Source organism: Cibotium barometz, chromosome 4 (genome assembly GCF_041138505.1).
Source record: "Cibotium barometz isolate CiBa-2024 chromosome 4, ASM4113850v1, whole genome shotgun sequence".
In the NCBI taxonomy this organism is placed as follows: domain Eukaryota; kingdom Viridiplantae; phylum Streptophyta; class Polypodiopsida; order Cyatheales; family Cibotiaceae; genus Cibotium; species Cibotium barometz.
Window position 1 is genome coordinate 18719393 of NC_141049.1, and position 25295 is coordinate 18744687.

Sequence of the window (25295 nt, forward strand, 5' to 3'; positions counted from 1 at the left end):
TCTGTACAGACATAGTTGAACCCCCAAGAAACAAAACTCCCAAAAAAACACACACATACACAAAGCTCCATGAGGGACCCAATGGGTTGGGGACAGCCCTCACCTTGCGAGATTTCCCTTTCACATGGGTAGGGCCTATCCACCTCAAATTTTGAATTTCAAGCTACCTCGATGATCGATCACGTGTGCGCGCAGCCTTTCAGACACATTTGCAGCGGTGTCTGAAATCAAAAGTTTTGTCTGAAATCAAAAGTTTTGTCTTATTCTCAGTTTGTGTTTCTTGCTGTCAAGCAGAGCACAATGCAGCAGCAGAGCTTCTTACCGTCTTCACCCCCCGGCACCGATCCACCCATGACCTACGATGAGGCTTCTATGCAGGGTAGTCGCCATTTCTACATGGCTCTGCAGGTCTGTTTTTAGGGCTTTGCGTAGGGTTAGGGTTGCCTGTCGTAGGGTTTGAATTTAGTACAAGCTTTACTCGCGTTAATATTAGGGCTTAAATACAAAAAGAGTGTTTCTCTGTTGTTTTTCTGTAGGGTATCTCTGTTTTGTCGAATTGAATAGATGAGGTTGTAGGTTTATGAGTGCCTTAGGATTTCTCTGTGGTGTTGCACTAATATGTTCTTGACTTGTTGAAATTAGTGTTAAGAATCCATGTCAAGGTTTGAGCAGATTAGAGTTTAGTGTTCCATGTAACTTTATTATGCGCAGACTGCTATTGTTACAGTCATCTGTTTGACACCAAATGTGGTATGTCAGGAGCTGAAAAATTTACGACCGCAGCTGTATTCTGCTGCGGAGTATTGTGAGTCGTCTTATCTGTTCAATGATCAAAAGCAAGTGTAAGTTCTACTTGTGCTCACCTACTGTGGCAAGTAGTCTTGGAGTTATCTTTATACAAAGATGGTCCTGTGCTGCATGCAGGGTGCTGGAAAACTTGAAAGACTACACAGTGAAGGCCCTTGTGAATGCAATAGACCATTTGGGAACTGTGGCATACAAACTCGATGAGGTGTTATCTCAACAGATAGGCGACATATCTTCAGCTGAGGTCCGGGTTGCAGGTCTTGCACAGGTACAACTTTTTGGCCTGCCTTCCATGTAACAAAAAGAAAAGTTACACATCCGACGCATGCACTCATGTGAGTAGGCAGGCACACGCAATGATTGCATGCAAACATACAGCTGCAGAAGTGCAAGCAAGCAAGCATGTGTGCATGCATATATAGAGGTCTGTATGAATGCATATACACTATTCTATGTATGTATGTATGTGTGTGTGTGTGTGTGTGTACACACACACACACACACACACACACCTTTATATCATCAGTACAATCATAACCAAGAACATAGGACAAAAAGATGGTGGAGAAGACCAATAACTTCTGGGCCGTTGTTATCTGTTGGATCAATCTGAGCCCTAGACTTTGTGAAGTGGTTAATGTTTGCTTGTGTGATTAGAGGGTGCGCACATGCCAAGAGCATAAAAATCTTGAAGGCTTTTCCCAGCAATGGCCTACTAAAGCAAATCGGAGGTATCACAAACACTACCTTTTACCGGGTAAGGGCCTTCTTAGTGCATATTTCGTTTCCAGCAGCAATGGCAAATCTTATGTATTTATATGTGTGCATATTTTAGTTTGACACCCTTGTTATTATGGTCATAGATGTGGTGCCTGACTTTGAAGAACAGCCCATGAAAAAGAGGGAAGAGAAGATGGAAGAACCTCAGATTGTGCAGTCGCACCCTGGTATGATTATCCTGTGCAAGGGTCCATTGGCCCAGCTGATAAACATGATTATATGTTGCTTATGTAGCTTGATGTGAGTTCGATATTGTTGGTGCATTTACCACAGTCGCAGGCTATACTGGAAAAACCTTGTCATGGCATTTAGCAGCTGATCCCTTTACTGCTACAAAGATGGATCACCACATCCAACAAGTTGCAAACAGGTGGTTTTCACATCTGCTGGTGACGTTTTTTAACAAATTGGCAGGGACACTAGGAGGATAGGGGTTAGGTACTTAAATAAAAAGCAAGATTTGTATTTCCATGCCTCTTTGTCACATCTATTTTTACAGGTATGCATCATCGGACAGTACATCAGAGAGCTCAGGTAAATTGGTGTGTAAGCCTTTTAAAGGACTTTTCCTCCTTTCTTTATTATGTTTTTCATTCCATGATACACGTTTTTGGTTGAATGCCAGAGCATATGGTGTCGGAAACCCCAACTGAACACACGGGCCCTTCATCAAGTCGATCAGCTCTGCTGTCACCTGCATCACATACTGAGTATCATGGGCATATTCAGGTCTAACCACATTCTCGTTCATAATCCAAGCGAACAAGTTTCAAAGTTGTCTGGGTATCACCACTTCTTGAGCTGCACATGCCACCCTTTAGTCTAGAGGAGCATTTAGAAGAGATGGAAGGTCATGTTGGGGCACAGAAGGACCAAACGTCCAGTATCTAGTTGAGTCAAGTTCAGCCAATGCATTTTGTGTGGTTGTTGCTATGAGCACTGTGCTCCCAGAGAAATGGGTGTGGAGAATGGGGAGAAACTTCCTCTATTTTCTCTATTAAATGCCATACATTTGTTGCAAACTGGAGCTCTGAACATGGCTGGTGTTCTGCTGCATTTTGGGTTCTCTCTAGATTGGGATGTGGCCTTTTCTGGTGCTCTATTAGTTGATACGAAGGCTAGTGGTGACTGCCTGTCAAAGGAAAGGAGCGAGGACGTTAGAAAGGCAAGTTAAGCTAACAATAAAGATGCCAGCTGACCAGCATTTTTTGTTGTTGCTTTTCTGCTTTTCAGGCTTCCAAATTGGAGGCCCACCTGCTTGGGTGGGCCTAGGTCCCATGTGTGAGCTGCTGTTATGGACAGACTGCCCACAGGTGCTGGACAGGTGCAGCAGTTTGGCAGGTGGATCAAATAAGCGCTAGTGACCTGGTCTGGATGGGCCAGCAGCTGAGCACCCTTGTCAGGTGCTGGACAGGTGCAGCAGGTTGGCGGGTGGATCAAATAAGCGCCAGTGACCTGGTCTGGATGGGCCAGCAGCTGAGCACCCTTGTATGAAATGTGGGCTTTCAAATAGAAGGTTTTATTGCTGATTTGCGAGCTGATCAGCCCACAACCAGGGGACTTCACCTGTAAATAGGGCCCCTCCTTTGGGTATCATTATTCAGCCTCCTCCAGCAGGCTTTTGTGTGCATCTGAAGGCAGGTATCAATAGAAGACAGCCAGTGTTAAGAAATCCATCAACTTAGGCTCTTCTATGTGATCGTTGATCCTTTTAGAACTCCCAGACCGCCATTGTGCTCCTATTTGTTGTATAATTGGGCTTTGGCTCTCAGAGTGAATGCAACTTAGTGTAGGTTAGCTGTGTGTAACCAAAACCCGGACTAGAATAACACTTCAAGTGCAAACAGCCACAAAATAGGTGGACAACACATTGAGCCGGAATGGCCGCCCCCCGAAGGAAACTTCTTTATTACTCAGAGGTTGTTACAAGAAATCCAAGGTGAGGGTGCTTTCAGCACCAGATTCTCCACATGTCCTTGGCAGCTTTCCACAAAGCTCTTATGAGACTCTGTATAAGTCCTCTCCACAAAACTAAAGAGCTTCAATCTTTAGCCAACAATACAGACCTAAATCTGCTTCATAAAGCAGTCCATGAAATCTCCAAGATAGCTAAGACACCGAGCCAAATCAGTCCTCTCGCCCTCAGAACTGTTGGCTGTAAACAGTGGACTGTTGTGGGGCAGATTTGGGGCTGTTCAGAGCTGTTTCATGGGAGACACAGAAGCTTTTGCCGGTCTGGCCTACGTGTGGGGAGAGAGAAACTCTGTAGCCAGCTTGTACAGACCACCAAAGAAAGCAGCCCGACTAGAAGAGTATGATAAAAACTGCTGCTGTTCGGCCTGTTCATATGCGACCAGTAGGGAGAGAAAACAGCACTGCGGCTGTATGGCCAGTCTGAGGACGACTAGTAGAGAGAGGAGCAGTGCTGCTGTACAGCCTATCCTTGGGCGACCACAAGAGAGAGAGAAACCAGTTCGCTGCTGCCGGCCTGGATCCCTTGTGCGTGCCAAAAACAAGAGAGTAGCCCCTCCTCTTTTCAGCCCAGTCCCTTTTTCTGGAATCGGCCAGCTCCAAAAAAAAGAATAACCCATGCTTTTTCCTTTCAAAAGTGGCTTTGCTTGCTAAAAAGATTCAAACTTATGCTTTCTTTAGCCAAAGATATTATAAATGATAAAAGTTGGTGTAACATGCAGAAGCTTCGAGGTCGAATCGGTAACTTCAATGCTCAGAATTTAGCAATCTTTCACGACGAACATAACGCACAAAATTGAAGTAATGTGCAGAAAAAAATAGAGAGAGAGAGAGAGAGAGAGAGAGAGAGAGAGAGGGAGGGAGGGAGGGAGGGAGGGAGGGAGAAGAAGACACAATATTGGGTCCCAAATACCCTTTGTACGGCCCCCACCATGAATGGTGTATTTGCTTTATTAGAATGATGTAAATTAGAAAATAAAGACAGAATCTTGACTTGCACTTTTCACCTTGATTGAAGTTTTCCCCTTGGCTGTCCCGGCCCTTGGAAGGCAGCGATCCCTTGTGAATTATGAGAGATAGCACACATGAATATTGGCAGGGCTGCTGCAAGTCGGCCAGCAGTAAAATCTCCACAACTGTTTTATATAGCATTCATAAAACCCAATGCTTTCACACTTGTCATGGCCGGCCACCCCAACCAAACCTGTTGGTTGTTGGGCAGCCGCTGGCCGACAGCCTCTCTAAGGCTTGGGCCCAGTCGGCTGACTGTCCAGTGGTCATAGGGCTGGCCGACAGCCTCTCCAGCCCAAGCCAAGGATGGTGGGCATAGCTTGGGACCCTCCTGGTCTCTTGGGGGTGGTTCTACACTTCCCCCATGCCCACAACAAGAGCACCAGGCTTTGCCTTGGGGTATCCTTATTGGCTGGCCCCTTCTCTACATGCAAAATGCATCTACAGTTGTCCGGCACTTGGTCGCAGATAGGCTACACACATCACTTGACATCATTCTAGATGGAGACTCACAGTACGGATTGGCACTGCTTCATGTGCAGGACAATGCACACCTGACCTCGGATGCATAGAATGGAACCTTGGCTGACTCGTCTCGGACTGGGCTCACATGGGATCTAGGTCTTACGCCTTCTTGTTTAGATACGTCTACGTGTCATTCAAGTGCGGGATGCACGTGACATCCCCTTTTGCTTAACTTGACGGAAGCTGCATAACATCCAAATAGTCTGTTAATAAAGCTAGATAGTCGTTGCAAAACTCTTTGGTAAGCCATATTGCTTCGTGGGTCCCTCGGTCCCGAAACTTCGTGAGGAACAGTTTTTGTCTTCGGCTTGAGCCATGCTTGAAGCGGTGCAAAAGGATCTGTTCTCGAACCATCACTTCAGCTTAATTAACTATATTTGGTTTGGCTTTGTCTTTCACTTCTGAAGGTATTGGACGTGCATACGGTTTTAGTCAACTGACATGGAACATATCATGCATAGTCTAGTCCGGAGATAGCTTCAACTTCCTTGAAACCACATTGAAACCACGTTAATCTTTCTTTGGATGGAAAAAGGTCCAAAGCTCTTGAATGATAGCTTTGGGCATTGCTTGTCTACCTGTTTCAGTCTTTGCTTCATGATCCGAAGATTGTAAGTGTCTTGTACAACGTGGTATGCTTAACAATTAATATTCTTGTTTATTTTCGATGGTTATTTCACATTTAAAATAGACGAATAACAAAACTAACTCCAAATAACTCAATGTTGGAATTAGTTACAACACGTGTATAAGATAGCAATACATATTGGAAGTAAAGTTGAGAGACATATGGTGGAGCTAGATTGAGGGTTGAAGATGGGCAACCTCCCTCTCTCCCCCAAAGATGGGAATTTATTTCTACTCAATTCAAGTACTTTAGGATTACATTTCCTATCGCATTGATTGTGACTTGTGGTATGGAGTTATTGGAGGGTTTGTTTTGTCCTTTGTTGAGATCATAGTCACAAGGGACGGGGGACGGTAACGGGGACGGGACGAGGGACGACCATAAGTAGGCAATGGGGACGGGGGAGGGAACGACACTCAAAAAATACTTTTTTTAAAAGTTTTTCTACTGTACACTTATTCTACTTTGGAAGTACATCAAAATGAGCACAAATTTACACTAAAATGGTAAGCTTTTGAGTCATATTAATAAAATACGCCAATCAAAGAGTAAGGCGTTGACGGTTGATTGTATCAATAATTAAGTAGATACAAACTGAGTCATGACTCAAGAGTCAGGACTAAGTCTTAAGGAGGCAGAATACATGGACGGACTCAAATGAGTCAATGACAAAATGTGCTAAAGCCTAGAGGCTAAAGGCTAGAGCTAAGTAGTAAGGCCCATGAATCATCATCCATGAATGATCATCCACGCGAAGTGCTCGCCTCATGGTCATGGGTAGCTTGTGCCAAAGGAGCATGAAGCTCATCCTCTCACTGGCATGCTACTCCTGCACCTCATCCTCTTGTTGCTCTTCTTGTTGACTCATCTCCCACTCGGTGAAGGGATCTGCCTTCTTGGTCACGCTCTTGCAAAGCATTCGCAAGTTCGCGCTGATGAAGACAAGGTCATTAGCACGCTCTATCCCGAGTCGGTTCCTCTTTCTAGAGGCAATGTGACTGTAGGTACTCCAAAGCTGCTTCAAGCAAGAGGAGCTGACGGCCTGGCTAAGTATGCGGATGGCAAGTTGCTGGAGCTCTGGTCCATCCGAACCAAAGTTCTCCCACCATAGAGCAGCACCAACTTTGGAGCGGTCAATCTAAGCATCATGATAGCCATAGGATTGATGAAATGACCGGTACATGGAAAGCTGGTCCTTGATCTTGCGCCTAACTGATGCATTAAGCACAAGACGGTCCAAGATGATCCTCCATCTAGCGCTCACCTCCCGGTCGCTCTCTTGCTTGTTGCCTTGGAATTCTGGGTCCCCCACTGGTCTCTTTCCTTCTTCGCACTATTCTTCTTAGTAGCCTCCATATTTGAGAGTTGCTGACAAATCAATTCATTTTCCTCTTGAAGACTTTCTGCACTCTCACATGGTTTTCGTGGGTAGCGTGAGTCTCCATGTGGATGAGTATGATTATGAAAACAAGCAAATGCAAAGAGTAAAGTCACACTACACATGTAACTAAAGAAAATACTAATTGCAAGCGTTACGAGTGTAGGGGGTATAGGATCAAGCCGAAGCTTTGATACCACTGTAAGCGCCCCGTACAATGTGGTATGCTTAACAATTAATATTCTTGTTTATTTTCGATGGTTATTTCACACTTAAAATAGATGAATAACAAAACTAACTCTAAATAACTCAATGCTGAAATTAGTTACAACACATGTGCATAAGATAGCAATACATATTGGAAGTAAAGTTGAGACATATGATGGGAGTCAGATTGAGGGTTGAAGATGGGCACCCCCCCCTCTGCAAGATGGGAATTTATTTCTACTCAATCCAAGTACTTTAGGATTGAGTTCAGTTACAATCAACCTGAGAGTGAAGAAGAAGTAATCTTCACTCTCACAGACCATGCAAAAGTCTATGCTAATGAACATACAAAAACAAGCAAGTATGCAAATGCATTTTCTTACAATACATCGATAGTGAGAAGTCCGAATGGGAGAGAGAGTAATTAGCCTTCTTGTTGATGTAGAGCTATACAATGGTTGCAAGTTGCAACTTTGTACTTGATCCAAAGATGAAGGGAAAAGAGACTTTATAAAGCTGAAATTGGAGTAATGAGAGATCTGAAACCTCATTTATAGGCTTGCTGCAATAATGGACAGCATGGGAAAAGGTGGATGATGGAGTAGTTACATCATGTGGAAGCGTTGATGGAGAGTTAGGGGTTGTACCCACAGTAACATGGAACGGGAACGGGGACGGGGAACGGCAAAAGGCAAGGAACGGGGACGGGGGACAGGGACAGCATATGGAATATGCAATTTATTGACTACAAAGCACACTAAATAAAATAACATTTATGTTTTTACACTTTGAACTTTCAAGGCATCACTTTAAATGTACAATACGTGGCGCAAACACCGAAAAGGCGCTAATAAGTACACCGACAAAGTTCAAACCAATACATAAGCATGGAATGATGGTAAGCATGGGACTCATGCATAAGGTGGGCTCTCACTTTGTCTGACCCACTCGTCCGCCTATAGGAACAAAGCTTGCAAGACCATGGGTGTGGACCTCCTCCACTTCTAGGGCGGTCGGCATTAACGTCTTCCCACCATGACCAATCGTCGGTTCTTCTAGCACCACCACGACGTGCGGAGCCGAGGGTTGCTTGTGAAGAAGATGCCATGAGAGAGGGTGAAAGTTGAGAGAGAGAGAAATGAAATGATATATTAACGTCTCTAAGAGGCTATAATGGCCTATGAGACCAAAACTGAGAGTACATCTGAAGTTGGTGTCTCATCAAAGAGAACAAGACTAAAAAGTACAATAAACTGATTGTCCTACAGTTATAAGAACAGAACTGCAAGACTCCGAGATGATACTGAGTAGAAAATACTGGAAAATACTGAAAAATGTATATTAGGTAGATCCATGTATGCTGATCAATTGAAGTGTTGCCCTCTCCTTAGATCAAGTATCTTCGCCTTGGGGCTGTCTAGAATGGAGAGGTCGTAGAAGCGAGGTAGGCGCCTCCGATGCCGAGCAATAATGGCTCTGATCTGGCGATGGTGAGGATGCCGTGGTCGGGATCTCGGTGGGCGTGGCCAACGAGCACGACATAAGATAACTGCTCAGAATGACCACTAGTGTGGTTCAATCTCTACGGTCCTGTGCTTTCACTGGACTCCGCGGAGAGCGCCTCACTGGTGTTCCGAGACCACGCACAAACAGGCGCTCTCGTACTAACGCCTGGCTCTCCCGATCTCAGCACCTTTGGACCGAGGTTCTCCAATAGAGCTTGGACAACCCGGCACCGAACGGGTGTGGCCGTAGAGGGAGTCGGGAATCCCTTATCAGATTTAAACACAAAATACTTTACTTAAATCTGAAATTCACTTACTTGTGGATGATTGATAGAAAACCAATACTCGTGGTGTTTGTGTAGGAGATGAAGCCACCCAGGGGATGTGAAGTCTTCTTGTAGTCACCGGTGGAGAAGATGAGCAACCTCTTTCAAGGTAGGAAAAAGACACCTTGTTGAAGAAATAGTCACCTCGTGGTGAACCACCAAGACAAGTACCACCGCAAGAGACCACAGCCGCCTGCTGTGAAAGGAGGAGTACCCACTTGCAAGGAGAAGATACCTGGCTGCTGTGTGGAGGAGAAGAGGGCTTGGATGAGCAGCCTGTTTTGAAGAGAGTGTACACCCACAGTTGCCTGCAAGAGAGAAAGGGCAGCTTGCTGGAGAGCAAGTGCAGCCACCTTGTATGGAGAAGAGGGATACTTGGCTGCAGCCGCCTGTGGGGAGTAGAAGCTGCAGGCGAATAGGTGCAGTCGCCTGTATAGGAGGTGAAGCAGCCGCCTGCAGGAGAGCTCACGCAGCCTGCTGAGAAAGGGAACCGGTAGAGGGTACAGCCGCCATAGATGGTCCAGAAGCGCAGCCTGGACAGCATACAGGTGAGGCCGCCAATAGATGATGGGCAGCCTGTAGCGTGTGCAGTCGTAGAGCAGCCAGCCGCCTGGGAAAAACAAGCGCAAAGACGATGGTCGCCGGCTTCTCAACGCAAGAAGGTGATCGCCGGGTGATCTCACGTAAAAGGGTGGAAGCGATGATGTCTACGCTTGAAGGAGGGAGCCTTTTTTTATAAAATTAAAGTGAAGTTTTCTCTACGCTTGCATGTGGGTGGGGAGTATGGGTAGGTGACCATGCCCACCCCCACACTCACTTAAGTGGGGCTCCCCACCTTGGCTCCTAAGTGGGTGCCCAAAGGGGGTGCCCACATTTAAGTGAATGTGAACACTTAACCTTATAAAACTTAAGGTTAGAAATAAAATAATAAAAACATGTGCAACATACTTACCACCTGTTCACATGCACTAAAACTCGTCAGAATACAGAGCAAACTTCACGACTCACTGGCAAGCGTCCCCGCTCAGTAAGTAACACGTCAAGCAGGCAAACACAAAAATACAAGTCATGCGAAAAGAGTTTCAAGCACAAATCATGTGTGCATGTGCAAATAGTAACATGGACATATCTCCCGTTCATGGAACAAGTACAAAATATCTGTCGGCACAAAACTGGCGCGACGTAAAACATAAAAACCTGGTCTTCCTATGGAGTGATAGTCCCATAGGTAAGACACAGTTCCAGGCACGAGTCTCCCTATGGTGTGACAGCCCCATAGGCAAAACACGGCACGAATACTGGCTCTTCCATGGCGTGACAGTCCCATGGGTCGAACACAGTCCAGGTCATACACGGGTGGCACCAGTCTGGCTCCCGTCCATACGACACCATCCTGCTAACACAGGGGTGGCACCAGTCTGGCTCCCGTCCATGTCAGCAAAATACTGGCCTCTTCACATGAGACACCGGCCTGGCCTCAAGTGAACGAGACGCAAAATCTGGAGATGGACCAAATGGTCGGCCAATTGGTGACATCCTGGCTCCCGTCCATGTCAGCAAAATACTGGCCTCTTCACATGAGACACCGGCCTGGCCTCAAGTGAACGAGATGCAAAATCTGGAGATGGACCAAATGGTCGGCCAATTGGTGATATCCCCCCGGGCTTCTAAAGAGTTGACCTCAACTGAAAAGCCTCAAGATATGCCTGCAATAATTGCGGATAATTTGCAAAATAATCCTCATTTACCCACTTGGCATCAATAGGCAAATAATTTTTAAACTTCACAAGGTATCTCCTGGAAAGCTTTCTTGCAGGTAGCTTTCTCTCCTTGTGAAAAACAATCTGTTCTGGCTGGAGGATCTCCTCAAGCTCTTCAATCTTTGGTGGATCTTTTGTGACAGGCTCATCAGGATCTGGCCCCACATATTTCCGAAATAGACTCACATGAAAAGCATTGTGAATCTTCCAATGACTAGGTAGAGCAAGCCTGTAGGACACTTCATTGATCTTCTGAATCACCTTGAAGGGTCCATAATAGCGAGGAGAAAGCTTAGGATATGATCCTTCTCGTCCTGGCCTCTTCCGAAGCCTAGCCTTCTCAAATTTCAGCAATATCCAATCACCTTCTTTGACTTCCATGTCCCTTCTATGCTTGTCAGCAGCCATTTTATGCTTATCTTGAGATCTTGCAATGGCTGTCCGCACTTGACCAAAGGTAACATCCAAGTCACGAACATATTCATCAGCTGCAAAAATCTCATCCTTTGTACGAAGGATGGGTGGCAAGACCACTCTGCCATAAATAATCTCAAACGGAGTCTTTCCTGTGGAAGCATGGATCGTATTGTTGTAGGCAAACTCAACAAGTGGAAGATACTTCTCCCATGCAGTCTTTTGATCTGCCACATAACATTTCAATAAATCCAACACAGCTGAATTTGCAGCTTTACTTTGGCCATCCGTTTGGGGATGATAAGCTGATGAAAACTCAAGTTTAGTATCCATATTATCAATTAAAGCCCTCCAAAATAGGCTTGTAGTCCTGGGATCTCTATCCCCAACAATGGATTTAGGCATACCATGATGCTTGAAAATATTAGCAAGAAAAAGCTTTACCATATGATCAGCTTTGATGGTTTTCTTGACGGGCAAGAAGTGAGCTTGCTTGCTAAACTTGTCCATAATAGTCCAAATAGCATCATTCCCATGCTGGGATCTAGGCAAATCCATAATAAAATCCATTGTGATACTTTCCCAAGGTTGCGAGGGAATAGGCAATGGTTGAAGCAATCCTGGAGGCTTTTGCCTGTCAAATTTGACCTTTTGGCAAGTAATACATGCACGCACATAAGCCTCAATGTCTTTACGCATGCTTGGCCAAAAGAAATACCTCTGAATCATGCGTGTAGTAGGCATAATACCTCTATGACCAGCATAAGGTGGAGCGTGACATTCGTCCATAACCTTTGGACGCAAATCCTTTACCACACATAGGCAATTGCCCTTCATAAGATAACCCTCGTTGATAACATAAGAGGCATGTGAATGACCAGCCATCAAGTCAGTCCATATATGGCAAAAATCAGCATCCAAATGATACAAATCTCTCATAACAGATAGATCTCCATGAGAGGCCACTGAGACTGCAGCAACATAAGGCCTCCTAGATAGTGCATTGGCCACCACATTTTTCTTTCCTGGAGTATGCACAATCTGAAAATGAAACATGGAAAGAAAGTTTGCCATTCTCATCTGCTTCTCTGAAAGCTTGGTTTGAGATAGAAAGTATCTCAAGCTTTGATGATCTGTCTTGACTACAAATTCAGCCCCAAGAAGGTAATGTTTCCAAATCGTTAAGGCGTGAATTACAGCCAAGAGCTCTTTCTCATAGATATCCATATGAAGCTCAGCATCATGCAAACGACGGCTCTCGTATGCAACTGCATGCCCTTCTTGATTTAGGACAGCTCCTATGCAATCACCACAAGCATCACATTCAACCACGAATGACTTGTGCAAGTCAGGAACAATCAATACTGGACCACATATGATCGCATGCTTGAGCTGCAAGAAAGCATCCTGTTCCTTTGAAGTCCATTTGAAAGCAGTTTTCTTCTTCGTGAGATCATGTAGAGGAGTGGCAATCATAGCAAAATGCCTTATGAAACGCTTGTAGTACGAACATAATCCCAAAAAACTACGTACTTGATGTACGTTTTGCAATTCGGGCCAATTCCGAATGGTCTCTATCTTTGTAAGATCCATTGTAACTCCATCTTTGGATACAATATGACCCAGATAATGAATCTCTGAAAGGAAAAACTCACTTTTCTTGGCATTGACGAAAAGTTTATGCTTCCGCAACTCTTCGAACACTGTGACCAAATGAGTTCTGTGTTTCTGCTCATTCTTGGAGAAAACTAAGATATCATCAAAGAAGACTCCTGTAAACTTGCGATGGGGTCGGAATATCCTATCCATCATACGATTAAAAGTAGCACGAGCATTGGTGAGACCAAAAGGCATTACCAAGAATTCATATAATCCGAAGGCTGTCCTGAATGCAGTCTTATGGACATCTTGTGGCACCACGCGTATCTGGTGATAACCACTCTTCAAATCAAGTCTGCTAAAGCAAGCTGAGCCATCAAGCTTATCCAAGATATCGTCAATACGTGGAATTGGGAATCCGTTCTTGATGGTAAGCTTGTTCAAAGCTCTATAGTCCACACACATACGATACAATGGCAATTAGCCAGCGAGGAGTGTTGAACTTGTGCAAAGGAATGGATGAGAAAGTGAGAAATGGGAGGCCTCCTTATATAGTGAGTTGTGCACCTGGCCGATTGCTCTAGAACAGGCTGACTAGCGCATGACTCATGAAAAAAGGAGAAAATACATTAAATGTCCAATAAATAGGCTTTGCCCAAATACACTGAAATGCACTGATTCTAACACAAACTCTATGCCTTGAATGACTAACGTAGCACTTTGAGCTTCAAACTTGATGCTTGTCGTCATGTCACTGCTAAATCTCTCCACTTTCTTGTCCACTGAAGTCAAGACGAAACGGGCTTGCGGAGTAGCTTGTTCTGTGACCACATCCTCCGTACTGTCGTTGTCAAACAAGACAACGACTCTCTGGCCACCTATGTATCCAAAAGTCTTGAGCAATTTGTTGCGCTCATACTCCTGGTCATGGGTGCCCTTCTGCTCATCTTCAAGCTCTCGGCTAACGATTGCACCAACTGAAGCATTGGGATTCGATGATGAACTAGGGGCAGCCCATTGGGTCCACCAAGGAATGGCCTCACCTTCCAACTACCAACTAGCCAAGATCACTCTGTCAGTATCACTTTTTCTAATTGCGGCAAAATAAGCTTAAATTGATGCAACCAGGAATAAAGAGTTGTGGGATCGAGCTTACCATTATACTTACTGAAGTTCATTTTCTCGAAAAATGACTCCAGGAAGCCGCTGGTGTCATTTTTGTGTCCCAACGCTGCAAGATATCTTTCGTGTTGCACGCGTTGCTTAGCGTCATCTTGTGTAGCAGCACGGGCTACTGCCACATGATCTTCCATCTGTCGAATCTCCATTGCTCGCATTGAACTCGTCGGCTGCGGTCAAACCCCTTCAAAAGGTCATGTAGTAGAGGATCTGGAATCTGGGAAGCGGAAGGAGGGGAGAGGAGACGGAAAAAGAGGTGCTGGAGAATGGGCGCGCTCTTCTTGGGCCAAAATCTGTGCCTTCTGCTCTTCCAATTTGGTACCTTGTTCTACAATTGCTCGCATCATCTGCAGGAACATCTCCTGTACACTCATGCCTGCCGCCCTAGAAGGATTGATTGGTGCACTTTGTTCCCAAGGTTGTCGTTCTCTCTTGTCATCGTGGCTCGCCATAGCAGGAAAATGCACTTCCTTTCTGGAGTGCAATCTGACCATCCACTATGTGTGGGAGACTTTCGGAAGCTGAAAACCATCCATCCTTCGAGGAATAGGAGTCACACTGAAAGGGGGTGGTCCATTGAGTCTAGAAACCAACCACATAAGCGAGTTTTTTTTTTTTATGGGGGGTTTTCCTGGCTGAATCTTCACACTTGAATAAGGCTCTGATAGCAATGTAACATGTGGAAGCTTCGAGGTCGAATCGGTAAATGAATTCAACAATCTTTCACGACAAATATAACACACAAAACTGAAGTAGATGTGCAGAGAGAGAGAGAGAGAGAGAGAGAGAGAGAGAGAGAGAGCTATATTAATGTCTACTAGAGGCCGAACTCGACCTATGAGACAAATCAATGTACAACTGTCAATGTCTTCTGGATATCAAGAAAAAAAAAAGGACAAAATGAACATGAAATAAACTATGAAAGTATTGAGCTAGTGGGGGGATGTGATGGATGAAGCACTATTGCTAGAGGCTCAGTATGCAACCTATATGCGTAGGGTATACAAGAATGCAATGCAGATCTGTCTAGCTCCAACCAGTACCATAATGGGGGTGTAATATGTGATACATAGGTGATGGCGAGGCAAAAATACCTCAGAGCATGATCTCTGGGTGTGAGTGTAAGTGAGCTAGCCGCTCTTGGATATGGTGCTGATGTCGAGCTTGTATCTCTATGATCTCCCTCTGATGTAGTCTAGGAGTCTGGTAGCCTGGTGCTCTCGGTCTTCGTCTGGCTCGGAGGTCCACAGCGTGCTGAAGTGTAACCCCCTCCTATGTCAGGGTAGGCACTGGGATAGATCTTTGGAAGAAATCAATGAGCTGGAGCTGTCGCCCATCTCTCCCTGTGGTATGAGTCCGTAGCAGTGTCTCTCTGTGGCGTTGTCTCTCTAGCAAGAACTAGCCAAATCTGCGTTGGTCTGCGGACTCCCTTACAGAGGGTATTTGGGACCCAATATTGTGTCCTCTTCTCTCTCTCTCTCTCTCTCTCTCTCTCTCACTCTACCAGACTCTCAGACTATATCAGAGGGAGATCACAGAGATACGGGCTCGACATTAGCACCATATCCAGGAGCAGCTAGCTCACTTACACTCACACCCGAAGATCATTCTTTGAGGCATTTTTGCCTCGCCATCGCCTATGTATCACATATTACACCCCCATTATGGTACTGGTTGGAGCTAGATAGATCTCCATTGCATTCTTGTATACCCTACGCATATAGGTTGCATAGTGAGCCTCTAATAGTAGTGCTCCATCCATCCCCCACTAGCTCAGCACTTTCATAGTTTATTTCATGTTCATTTTGTCCTTTTTTTTTTTCTGGACATCCAAAGGACATTGACAGTTGTACATTGATTTGTCTCATAGGTCGAGTTCGGCCTCTAGTAGACGTTAATAGAGCTCTCTCTCTCTCTCTCTCTCTCTCTCTCATGATACAGGATGGAGCTAGCTAGGTTGCATATCATGATTGTATACTCCATGCATATAGCTTGGCATTCTCCTAGTAGTAGAGCTCCATCCCCTCCCCCACTCATTGTACTTATTGCACACCTAGATTCAGCTTTTTAGTTCAGTACTTTTTCATTTTGTTGGGATGACAGAGGATACCCCATACAGGTACACTGATTTGTCTCATAGGCCGAGTTCGGTCTTTTGGAAGACGTTAATAAAATCTTTCTTTCTTTCTTTCTTTCTTTCTTTTCTCTCTCTCTCTCAGAGTGTCATCACACCAACTTGAGATTGAGGCAGGTAGGGCAACACGGATCCCCAGAGTAGAGAGGATATGCAGACTATGCCAAGAGGAGGTTGAGAGTGAGGAGCATGGTGTATTTGCTTTATTAGAATGATGTAAATTAGAAAATAAATACAGAATCTTGATTTGCACAAACCTTAGCCCTCCTGGCCCCTTGGGGGTTGTTCTACACCTCCCCCATGCCCACAACAAGAGCACTAGGCTTTGCCCTGGGGTAGCCTTAGGGGCTGGCCCCTTCTCTACATGCAAATCTACATGCATCTACAGATGTTCAGCACTCGGTCGCAAAACAGACACACAGATCACTTGACATCATTCCAAAGGGAGACCCACAGTACGGACTAGCATTGCTTCATGTGCAGGACAATGTACACTTGACCTCGGATGCATAGAATGGAACATTGGTTGACTCGTCCCGGATTGGGCTCACATGGGACCAGTTTCCATTCTAGGTCCTGCACCTTGTTTAGATATGTCTACGTGGCATCCAAGTGCGGGATGCACGTGACAGTTGGCCACCTTTAGTGTTCATACTATAAAATATCTCCCAGAGGGGCCTAGCTTTTATTGTTCTTGTAAGCCCAAAAAGCTGGCACACATGTCCATGCATTACCCTTGTAAGTGTCCAAACCTCAAATATTGGTTTGAACACCTGACACCTTCTTCAGAGAAATGCTTTTATCCTTTGGCATCTCCCATCTTCTATGGAAAATCCCCGTTCTCACCTTGGTTTTGTTTTGTATGTGGGCTTTCCCCAAAAACACTGATCAAAGGTGGTAAAAGGCCAAATGGTGACACTGTGCATGATTGTGTTTTGAGAGTCTTCCGATGTACTTCTTTTCTCTTTAAAGACTTTTATAGCACCAATATGTCTACATTTGGTATCAGAGCTTAGGGTTCCTACAAAATTTTAATTCCAACATTCTCTTTAAAGACTTTTATAGTACCAATATGTCTACGTTTGGTATTAGAGCTTGGGGTTTCTACCAAAATTTTCATTCCAACATCCTGTTTTCTGCCTGATAAGGGATCACCATCTGGATTTACAAGAGTGTAGTTAGGGCTTGGGAAAGGATACTTTTGGATTCACTTGCTGATTTTAAGCTTGTAAGATTTCATCATAGCCACAGATGAGATGGTAATTGCATTTTCCACATGTTGGACCAGATTGCAACAAGGCAGGAAGTTTCTATCAAGATACCGTGGTCCAGCAGTGATGCTAGCCTTAAGGGACTCCAGACTCCGCATGTATCTCTTCCTACCACTCTTGGATTAGCCCGAGTAGGTGCAGCCAGTGTACTTTGAGCATCTTGGTCAAAGGCATTCAATTGGTTGCTCCTGGTCTCAAGAACACTTCAATTGTCATGAGAGCTGAGAGCTGCCATTCACATCGTAGTTGCCATTTTGATGAGCACCACCAATGGTACCCTTTGTGGGATTCCTTTCCACCAAGCTCTTGTTCTTCTTCCATTTCCTGTTTGCTGTTGCCCTTATCGGGTTCTTGTGTTGGAGTGTTGTGCTCTAGTCCCAGCACTTGGGCAGAGTGGACCTAGCTGTTGAAGATGTTGAAGCCTCCTAAGCTCAATGGGAGGACGGACAGTACCAAGTAGGCTTGGGAGATGACACTTACACTGGAGGCACCAGGTGATTCTGTTTGGTTCTTGTTGCACACTGTTCAAATAGCTTTGACCGGTACTGCCTTGTTATGGTGAGAGGACTACTTGAAGCATCATGGTGTTTAGGCTATTGCTGTTGGGTAGTCCTGAAGGAGTTCACTCCCGTTGATAACTTGGTTGGGTTTTAGAAGCAATGGGATAATTTTTTTCAAAAGTAGAGCAAGCAGGTAATTGACTACCTGACCCTTCAGGTAACTGACTATCTGGCCCTTAAAGAAGTTGTTGCTCTTGAAGTAGATGGCCATTGGAGTAGATGGCTAGGTTCTTGGATGGCTTGAAGCGTTTGTTCGTGCACATTGGAAGCATAGTCTCTTGGGTCATTGCTAGGATCCTCGAGACTCTGGCTAGTGCAAAGTGTGGGGTGTTTGTATTAGGGCTAGCATCAAAGCCAGCTATGGAGGTTCAAGGATGTCCATGGCTAAGAGAGAGAGAGAGAGAGAGAGAGAGAGAGAGAGAGAGAGAGAGATGAAGTTCTACTATTGGCTCGGTGGGATCTTGGTCATGAAAGACTACTGTTGAACTCTTTGCAGTTCGAAACATTTGTGGAGTCGCGTGTCATTGTTTGGCCAGACAGAGATGCTTCACGCATACGACTCAACCGCATGGTCAGGTTAGGCTTGGTTAGAATCCCAGATGCTGTGATACTTGGTCGTCACAGACCATATTCGTTTCGTCGTATTCGGCAGCACTTTAGGGTTCCTCGGACATTTCAGCCACTATGGGTTGACATCATGCATGCAGTTGAGCCTTTTACTCCATTGCCTCGGCCATCTGCAGATCAGCCTTGGCTTGATTGGGCACTATGTAAATCTGGTGACTTGATATCACTTTCAGCTAACCAGGTCTATCATAAGCTTGTATCAGAGAAAGATTGGGTTTCAGCCAAGGCCAATAAGGTGTGGGGATTGCACAAGTCTAAATCATGGTGGCAGAAAACTCTTATGCATGGTTGGCAGTCTAAACTCCCTTACCAAGGTAAGGTTTTCATTTGGAGGATGTTGGTGGGAGGGTTACCTACACGGGATCAGCTCAGCCGTCGTAAAGTTACATTGGCCTCTTGCTTCTTCTGCACGACATGCACTGAAACAGTTATGCATCTATTCATGAGTTGTCTAGTGGCCCGTCAGATTTGGTCTTTTGTCTCTCGCGTTTGGGAGGCAGTAGAGAGGTCTACTATTTCGGCTCATCAGTGGGTATTTGGGATTTGTCCTCAAGTCATTACTTTGGACAGTCACCGTGAAATATTCCATTTCCTTAGATGGACAGGACTTTGGCATATTTGGACTACACGGAATGGGTTCATCTTTGATTCCTCGTCTGGAATACATGGGCACATTCTACGTATCCGATTCTACGTATCCGCGGTTTGCTGCTTTGGTAGTTTTCTTCTCTTCTCTCAACTCAGCTACTGGATGCAGATGTTATTTCGTTATGGTCTACGGCGGCTCGGCTGGCTCATCTTTGATGCTTTTATCTGGGATGCTTGTTTGGCTGGGAGGCTTTCTTATTAGTGTACAGGTTTGCATGGTCATAATCCTTTGTGGGGGGTTTTTTGGGACCATAGGTTCTGTGTGAGCCATGTGGCTGATGTACATTTTTACATATAATATAAAACACCATTTCACGAAAAAAAAAGAAGAGATGTGATAATGCTCAAGATTGCAAGACTCAATGAGGATTAGATTGATGTGATTAACCTTCACCAATTACAATACTTTTATAGGCATAAAGCCTTATCTTTTGACCCATTCAAACACACTAAGCTAATGACACATGGCATAATCCCATGACATCATTGCTTACTACACACACAACACACATAATATCTAGCCTTATGGGCTGTTTACACACATAAATACAACTACACATACATGGGCACACAAACAAGGGTATACACACATGAAGCTCCGGTTTCCTCCCTCGGAGCAAAGATTGTAGTGTGATGAGGAACCTCTAATAGTCACGAATACACATACTCCATCTTTGGTCCGAACTTGGCTAGGTGGTTCCTAGGAAAAGTTTTGCATCAATGCTAAGGTTTGCATGTAAATCAGCAAATTAGTGTTTGCAAGCAAAATTAGGCTTTGCGTTTTTGCATTAAATCAGCCTTTTTACATCAGCTTTTTGCTCATTGCTAGCATAGTATAGTACTAGAAAGTTTATATTTCAGTCTAGCATGGTTCTAGGGTGTCTAGGATGCATGTAGAAGCCTAGGTTTAGGGTTTTGGGACTGACTATAGCAAAAAAAAACAGCTAGTGTTTTTTCATGGATATTTTCGCTTTGATGAAAAGACAAAGTGAAGCTAGTTTTGAACGGGTATCCCAAGAAAGGACAAAGATCTACCAACAAGCATGTGAAGGCTAAGATCGCCGAAGGGAACAACGTGAAGAAGAAGCAAGGCAAAGAAAGGAACAACGTAAAGAAGTAGCAAGGAAAAGAAGAAACGACGACGAAAGACGTGAAGAAGAGTATTGGAAACAAATAAAGGAGTTTTTCGCCATGATGAGTCAAAGTACTCTAGTGGAAGCAAGTGTGGTAAAGACCAAGGAAGAGGACAAGAGTACCATAGTAGAACACCAAGAACAAAGGGATACCGAAGAGGCACTAGAAACCATGTCGGATCCGCAAGTCGAGGTCAACCAAGAGGTGCAATTGTTCGAGCATGAAGAGCCACAAACAATTCTAGAATCCATGCGAGTTCCCAAGATCATCATAGCCATTGAGGAGGTGATAGTTCGCGAGGTTCTCACAATTATCTCCGAATGCATTGACGAGGAGGAGAAGATAAGTACTTCACTTGTTGAGGTGTTCATGGAGTCTACCATGCCAATAGAGCTTCCAAAGGCAAAGCGGCAACTTCCATTCCCTACAGTTTCCGAGGAGATAGTGATGGAGATGCCATATGGGAGATCCAGTTCATAGTCAAATCAATAGCATGATGATGCATGAAGGTGATGAAGGTATCCAAGGCTTATAAACCTTATTAGAAGGCTTAAACAAGCCTTACTCAACGTGCAGCAGAGATGGTGTACACTTCTTGAAGCTCTTGCTGTTGCAGATGTTGAAGATGCTGTGCTGTTGACAGCGAGAGCTCTCAAAACTATACTAAGCAAAGAGCTCTCAAAACTATACTAAGCAAACCCTAAAGAATGCTATTAACCTACGCTCGGATACCAAATGTTGGTATTAGGGTTAGCATCAAAGCCAGCTATGGAGTTTCAAAGATGTCTACGGCTGAGAGAGAGAGAGAGGTGATAATGCTCAAGATTGCAAGACTCAATGAGGATTAGATTGATGTGATTAACCTTTGCCAAGTACAATCCTTTTATAGGCATAAAGCCTTATCTTTTGACCCATTCAAACACACTAAGCTAATGACACATGGCATATCCCATGACATCACTGCTTACTACACACATAATATCTAGCCTTAGAGGCTGTTCACACACATAAACACAACTACACATACGTGGACACACAAACAAGGGTATAAACACAAAGTGGACGCACACATGAAGCTCTGATTTCCCAACACGGGGAGTGGTAGTCAGCTTAACACAGGGCATGGACATGGGGCATGGAGAAGGCATGCTGAAGGCCAACGATGATAAGGACAATTCTAGTGGGAGACCCTCGGTGCCTTGCCTCACTCCCAAAGTGCACCTTCAAAGTGGCACCTTTGGATCAGGTGGATGTTATTTTGGGCCATCCTTGGTTTCGATCATAAGGGGGTTGTCTATCATAATGAACACCGGCTGATGTTCCACGATGCTTCTGACTGCCTGTTGGAAGTTGTGGGGGAGTCCTTGCTGTTGCTTTCCGGACCGATTGCTTGGCTTCGCTTTCAGATGAAGCAGGCAGTATGGCAAGGGCAGCCACGCTTGCTTCATGTATCCTGAGAAGCATGTGCTAGAATATGTGGAGTTGATGCAGGAGGTGCCAGAGTGGGGGGAACTTTTCGTCGGGGAGGTGTACCCAACGACCAAGGTTGCAGAAGGATAAAATTTCCAGCCAGGTGTCTAAGAAAGGTGTTTGGGGGCTCTTCTGCACTATTGGTGGTTCCTTCAGTAGTTGACACCACCAGAGAACAGGTTATCGGATGTGTCTTCACAAGAGATAGAAACAGGCTTCTTGGAAGCTGATAAGGAAATAGATGGAGGTTTTGCTTAAGTGTATTGCACTGTATTTTTCTTGAGCATGTTTCAGAGCAGGGTGTCCATAGGGAAGACTGAGCATCGAAGGCCAATATGGAGTTGGTGAATGTTGTGTTGGTTTGAGCATACATGGCCAGGGAAGTATAGGTAGATGCATGTTTGAGTCTGATTTTGAGATGTGCTTTGGCAAAGAAGGGTTTGGTGCCCCATTTGAGCAACTAGACTAGTGGGAACTCTGGAGATGTTTACACGATCTTTGGAAGAAAATCTGTCAGGAGCGTTCTCAGCCAGAGGATTCTCATCAGGGGCACCAGGAGGTGCCTCGATTGGTGGTTCTGCTGGGATATACATTTGCAAGTTATTGTGTTGACAAGATGAGGGCACAATGTTAGCTAGTTCTCAGGATATCTGGTACCTTGGATGAAAATTGATCGGAGTTTTGCTGTTCTTGTGTGTGGCACCCATCTAGGTACAGTACACTACAGTCTGAGTGGGGAGAATGTGATGCACACTGCAGACTAGCACAGCCTTTTCAGGCAGTCATTGTCAGGGATGGGCTGCCCACGGGTGCCAGACAGGTGCAGCCATTGGGTGGGTGGACCAAATAAGCACTACCCATGTATGAAAGGTGGGCTTTCAATTGTAAGGTTTTATTGCTATCTGTGACCCTCCTCCAGCGGTCGAGCAGCCCGACAGGGCTTTGCATGCGTTTGAAGGCAGGAATGAGCAGAAGACAGCCAGTGTTTGGGAAACAGAAGCAACTTGGGATCTTCTATCTGATTGTTGATTTACTGTACTTATACCTGTTGTAAAATTGGGGTCGGAGTTAATGCAATTTAGCATAGATTAATTGTGTATGATCATGCTCTGCAAGTCTTTCGCTGTGTACAGCGAAAGACTTTGTTAACAGAAGATGAAGTGTTAACAGAGTTCTTTGTACTCTGTTAACACTTCATAGCACCAATAGGTCTACATCTTCTGCTGCTGGGTTGCTCTATTTGTTCTTGAGCCAGCTTTCAATGCTATTTGGCATGATCTGAGCTGGTCTTGCCCCCTGCCTTTCTGAGGCAGCCTCCAAAGTTTGGACCTGTTCTAAGTCCTGACAGGTCTAGCTGGATGAAAACGTGTCTGCAAATGGATGAGATGGCTTCTTTCTGTCTCCAGCTCAGACTCCTACTTTTATGACGACGTCTTATTAAGGTGGTGCATCCCTGTCCTTAGCAGTGAAAGCCCAAAGAGCCTTCTGTTCACTTAATGGTTATCTTTCTTCCCTTTAACAGGACTCACATTTGGGCCTTTTATCCCTTGATCTGATGAGCCCTGGCCCAAAATGTGATGCATCTTGTGGGAAGTAGCGATGCATGTGAGAGACCAGTGGCCAGTTTTCAGCTTGTTCCAAGCAGGCAAAATAGCCCAAAAGTTGCTAGCTGCTCTCTAGGCAAGCAGCCAAAACATGGTGCGCACAAGCGAACAGAAAGGGTGCTCAGTTTAGGGCCAAAATATATAATAATCCTAAATTATAATGTGTAAAGATTTCCTAGCAGGTTTCCCTCTAGTATTGGTCAACATTGTGATGATTGTCTATTGTTGGGAATGTGCAGACTTCTTCATTGGATGCTTCAAAGCCCTTATCATCACACTCTTCTTTTGATGAAAAGTTCGACAACCTGCATCGGGCACCCTTAACAACTCGAAGCAAAAGTCTGCTTTCATCACTTCTTGGAAGGCGTCGCAGTGGAAAGCCCAGGGACCAAGCTTAATACTGAGGTCTTACTCCGTATATGTTTTTGATTCCTTCAACTAGGAAGTAGGGGCTTGCTTGTGTGCCATTGCAGTTGACGTTAACCATGATAGTTTCTAATGTGTCTGATTAATTTTATGATGTAATAAAAATTATTATCTTGTTCGAGCAGGCAAATGCAGTTTGGCTAAAAGTGTTAAGCGTTTGCTAGATCTATTCAGAGTCTGGCAGGGACAAGCTTATCAATGCTCTGGAGACAGCATTACAATGACAATGGCCTTGAGTTTGATATGGTTTTCACATGGCTCAACTTTAAGAGCTAAAACCTCAATAAAATGAGTTCTCAGTTCTTAATGGCTCCTTTTCCTCAGTAAGCATTAACTATATCCACAAATACATGGCTTCAGTAACCTGAGTGTCCACGAATACATTGCTTCAGTAAGCATTAACTATCCTGAGTGTCCACAAATACATTGCTTCAGTAAACTATGCACTTAATTTTAACCCCTATTACTTCTCTTAGATTAAAACACCACATTCCTTTTAAGTGTCCCAACTTTGACTCACAGTAGCCACTCTGAATTTTCTAGGAGTGGCAAGTGCGAGTCTGGCTCGAAAAGCCAAAAAAAAGTAGCCACTCGTATGAATTTTCTACCAAGCAATTCAAGTTAACCACCTCATTTTAACGCTCGTCAACATAACCTTTACACACATTGGAGTCTTTAGTGTGAGATCGAAATAAGAGCATTGAATCTTTCAATTCTTGCCTCCAGTCTCAATATATATCCATGCCAAAGGAATGAGCATGAAGTGTTCATTTTCCTCTTAATCTTTGGTCTTTCTAGAACCTCATTGGCCATAGATAGATTGTCTTCCTGTAGGTACTAGTTTGCTTTCGATGTTGGTTAAAATTAAATGATTACATAACAAGTTTCAAAAAAACAATGTATAGAAATCCAAGTGTTTTTTTTTTTGGGATCAATAGTAGATATTTATATATATGTGTTGAAAAAAGTCAAGTACACTTTTAAGTCATACATTTGAAATTTCCTCACTACAGTCCTCTTTTTCACATTGGACTTCATTTAAGAGTTTACAAGTCAAAGACAATCTCTCCTCTTCCAACAGAAAGCTAGACTGTGCCCAAGAAATCTGATAGTCCAACATAGTGCAAACCTCCATTGTTGCCTTTGTGGTGCAACCGGATTGTTTTTTTAATCTGTCCTCTTTCTTTGACTAAATTTTTATCATGGGCTTGGTTCCCATTGGAATCTCTATAAATGCAACAAAGGTATAATCAATCTGTTTTTCCTTGAGGTACAATCTTCTGGTTTTGGGCCCAAATTTGGGCAGTTTGCATTTTCAGCCTTCACAAAAT

General features: G+C 44.5%; 1 protein-coding gene across 2 annotated transcripts; it reads left to right on the forward strand.

Annotated features, from left to right (window-relative positions):
- The first annotated feature begins 253 nt into the window (after positions 1 to 253).
- LOC147638994 (putative protein ABIL1) lies at positions 254 to 24461 on the forward strand. 2 transcript variants are annotated; one of them, XM_086786342.1, is made up of 10 exons: positions 254 to 408; positions 760 to 842; positions 925 to 1075; positions 1465 to 1564; positions 1671 to 1754; positions 1861 to 1957; positions 2087 to 2121; positions 2213 to 2316; positions 23778 to 23943; positions 24090 to 24461. In XM_086786342.1, exons 1-9 carry the CDS (start codon positions 301 to 303, stop codon positions 23934 to 23936), a joined length of 921 nt encoding a protein of 306 aa, XP_086642468.1. In that variant the 5' UTR covers positions 254 to 300; the 3' UTR covers positions 23937 to 23943; positions 24090 to 24461. The 2 variants fall into 2 exon arrangements, with proteins under 2 accessions (XP_086642468.1, XP_086642474.1); XM_086786348.1 differs by having other exon boundaries at positions 300 to 379.
- Positions 24462 to 25295: the final 834 nt, after the last annotated feature.

What these genes read in the sequence shown, in the direction of transcription:
- LOC147638994 (XM_086786342.1), top strand. Translation starts at nt 301, where the DNA reads ATGCAGCAGCAGAGCTTCTTACCGTCTTCACCCCCCGGCACCGATCCA. An exon ending in CAAACACTACCTTTTACCGG is followed by an intron (nt 1,565 to 1,670) that starts GTAAGGGCCTTC and finishes TTATGGTCATAG; the next exon opens with ATGTGGTGCCTGACTTTGAA. An exon ending in AGTATCATGGGCATATTCAG is followed by an intron (nt 2,317 to 23,777) that starts GTCTAACCACAT and finishes GGGAATGTGCAG; the next exon opens with ACTTCTTCATTGGATGCTTC.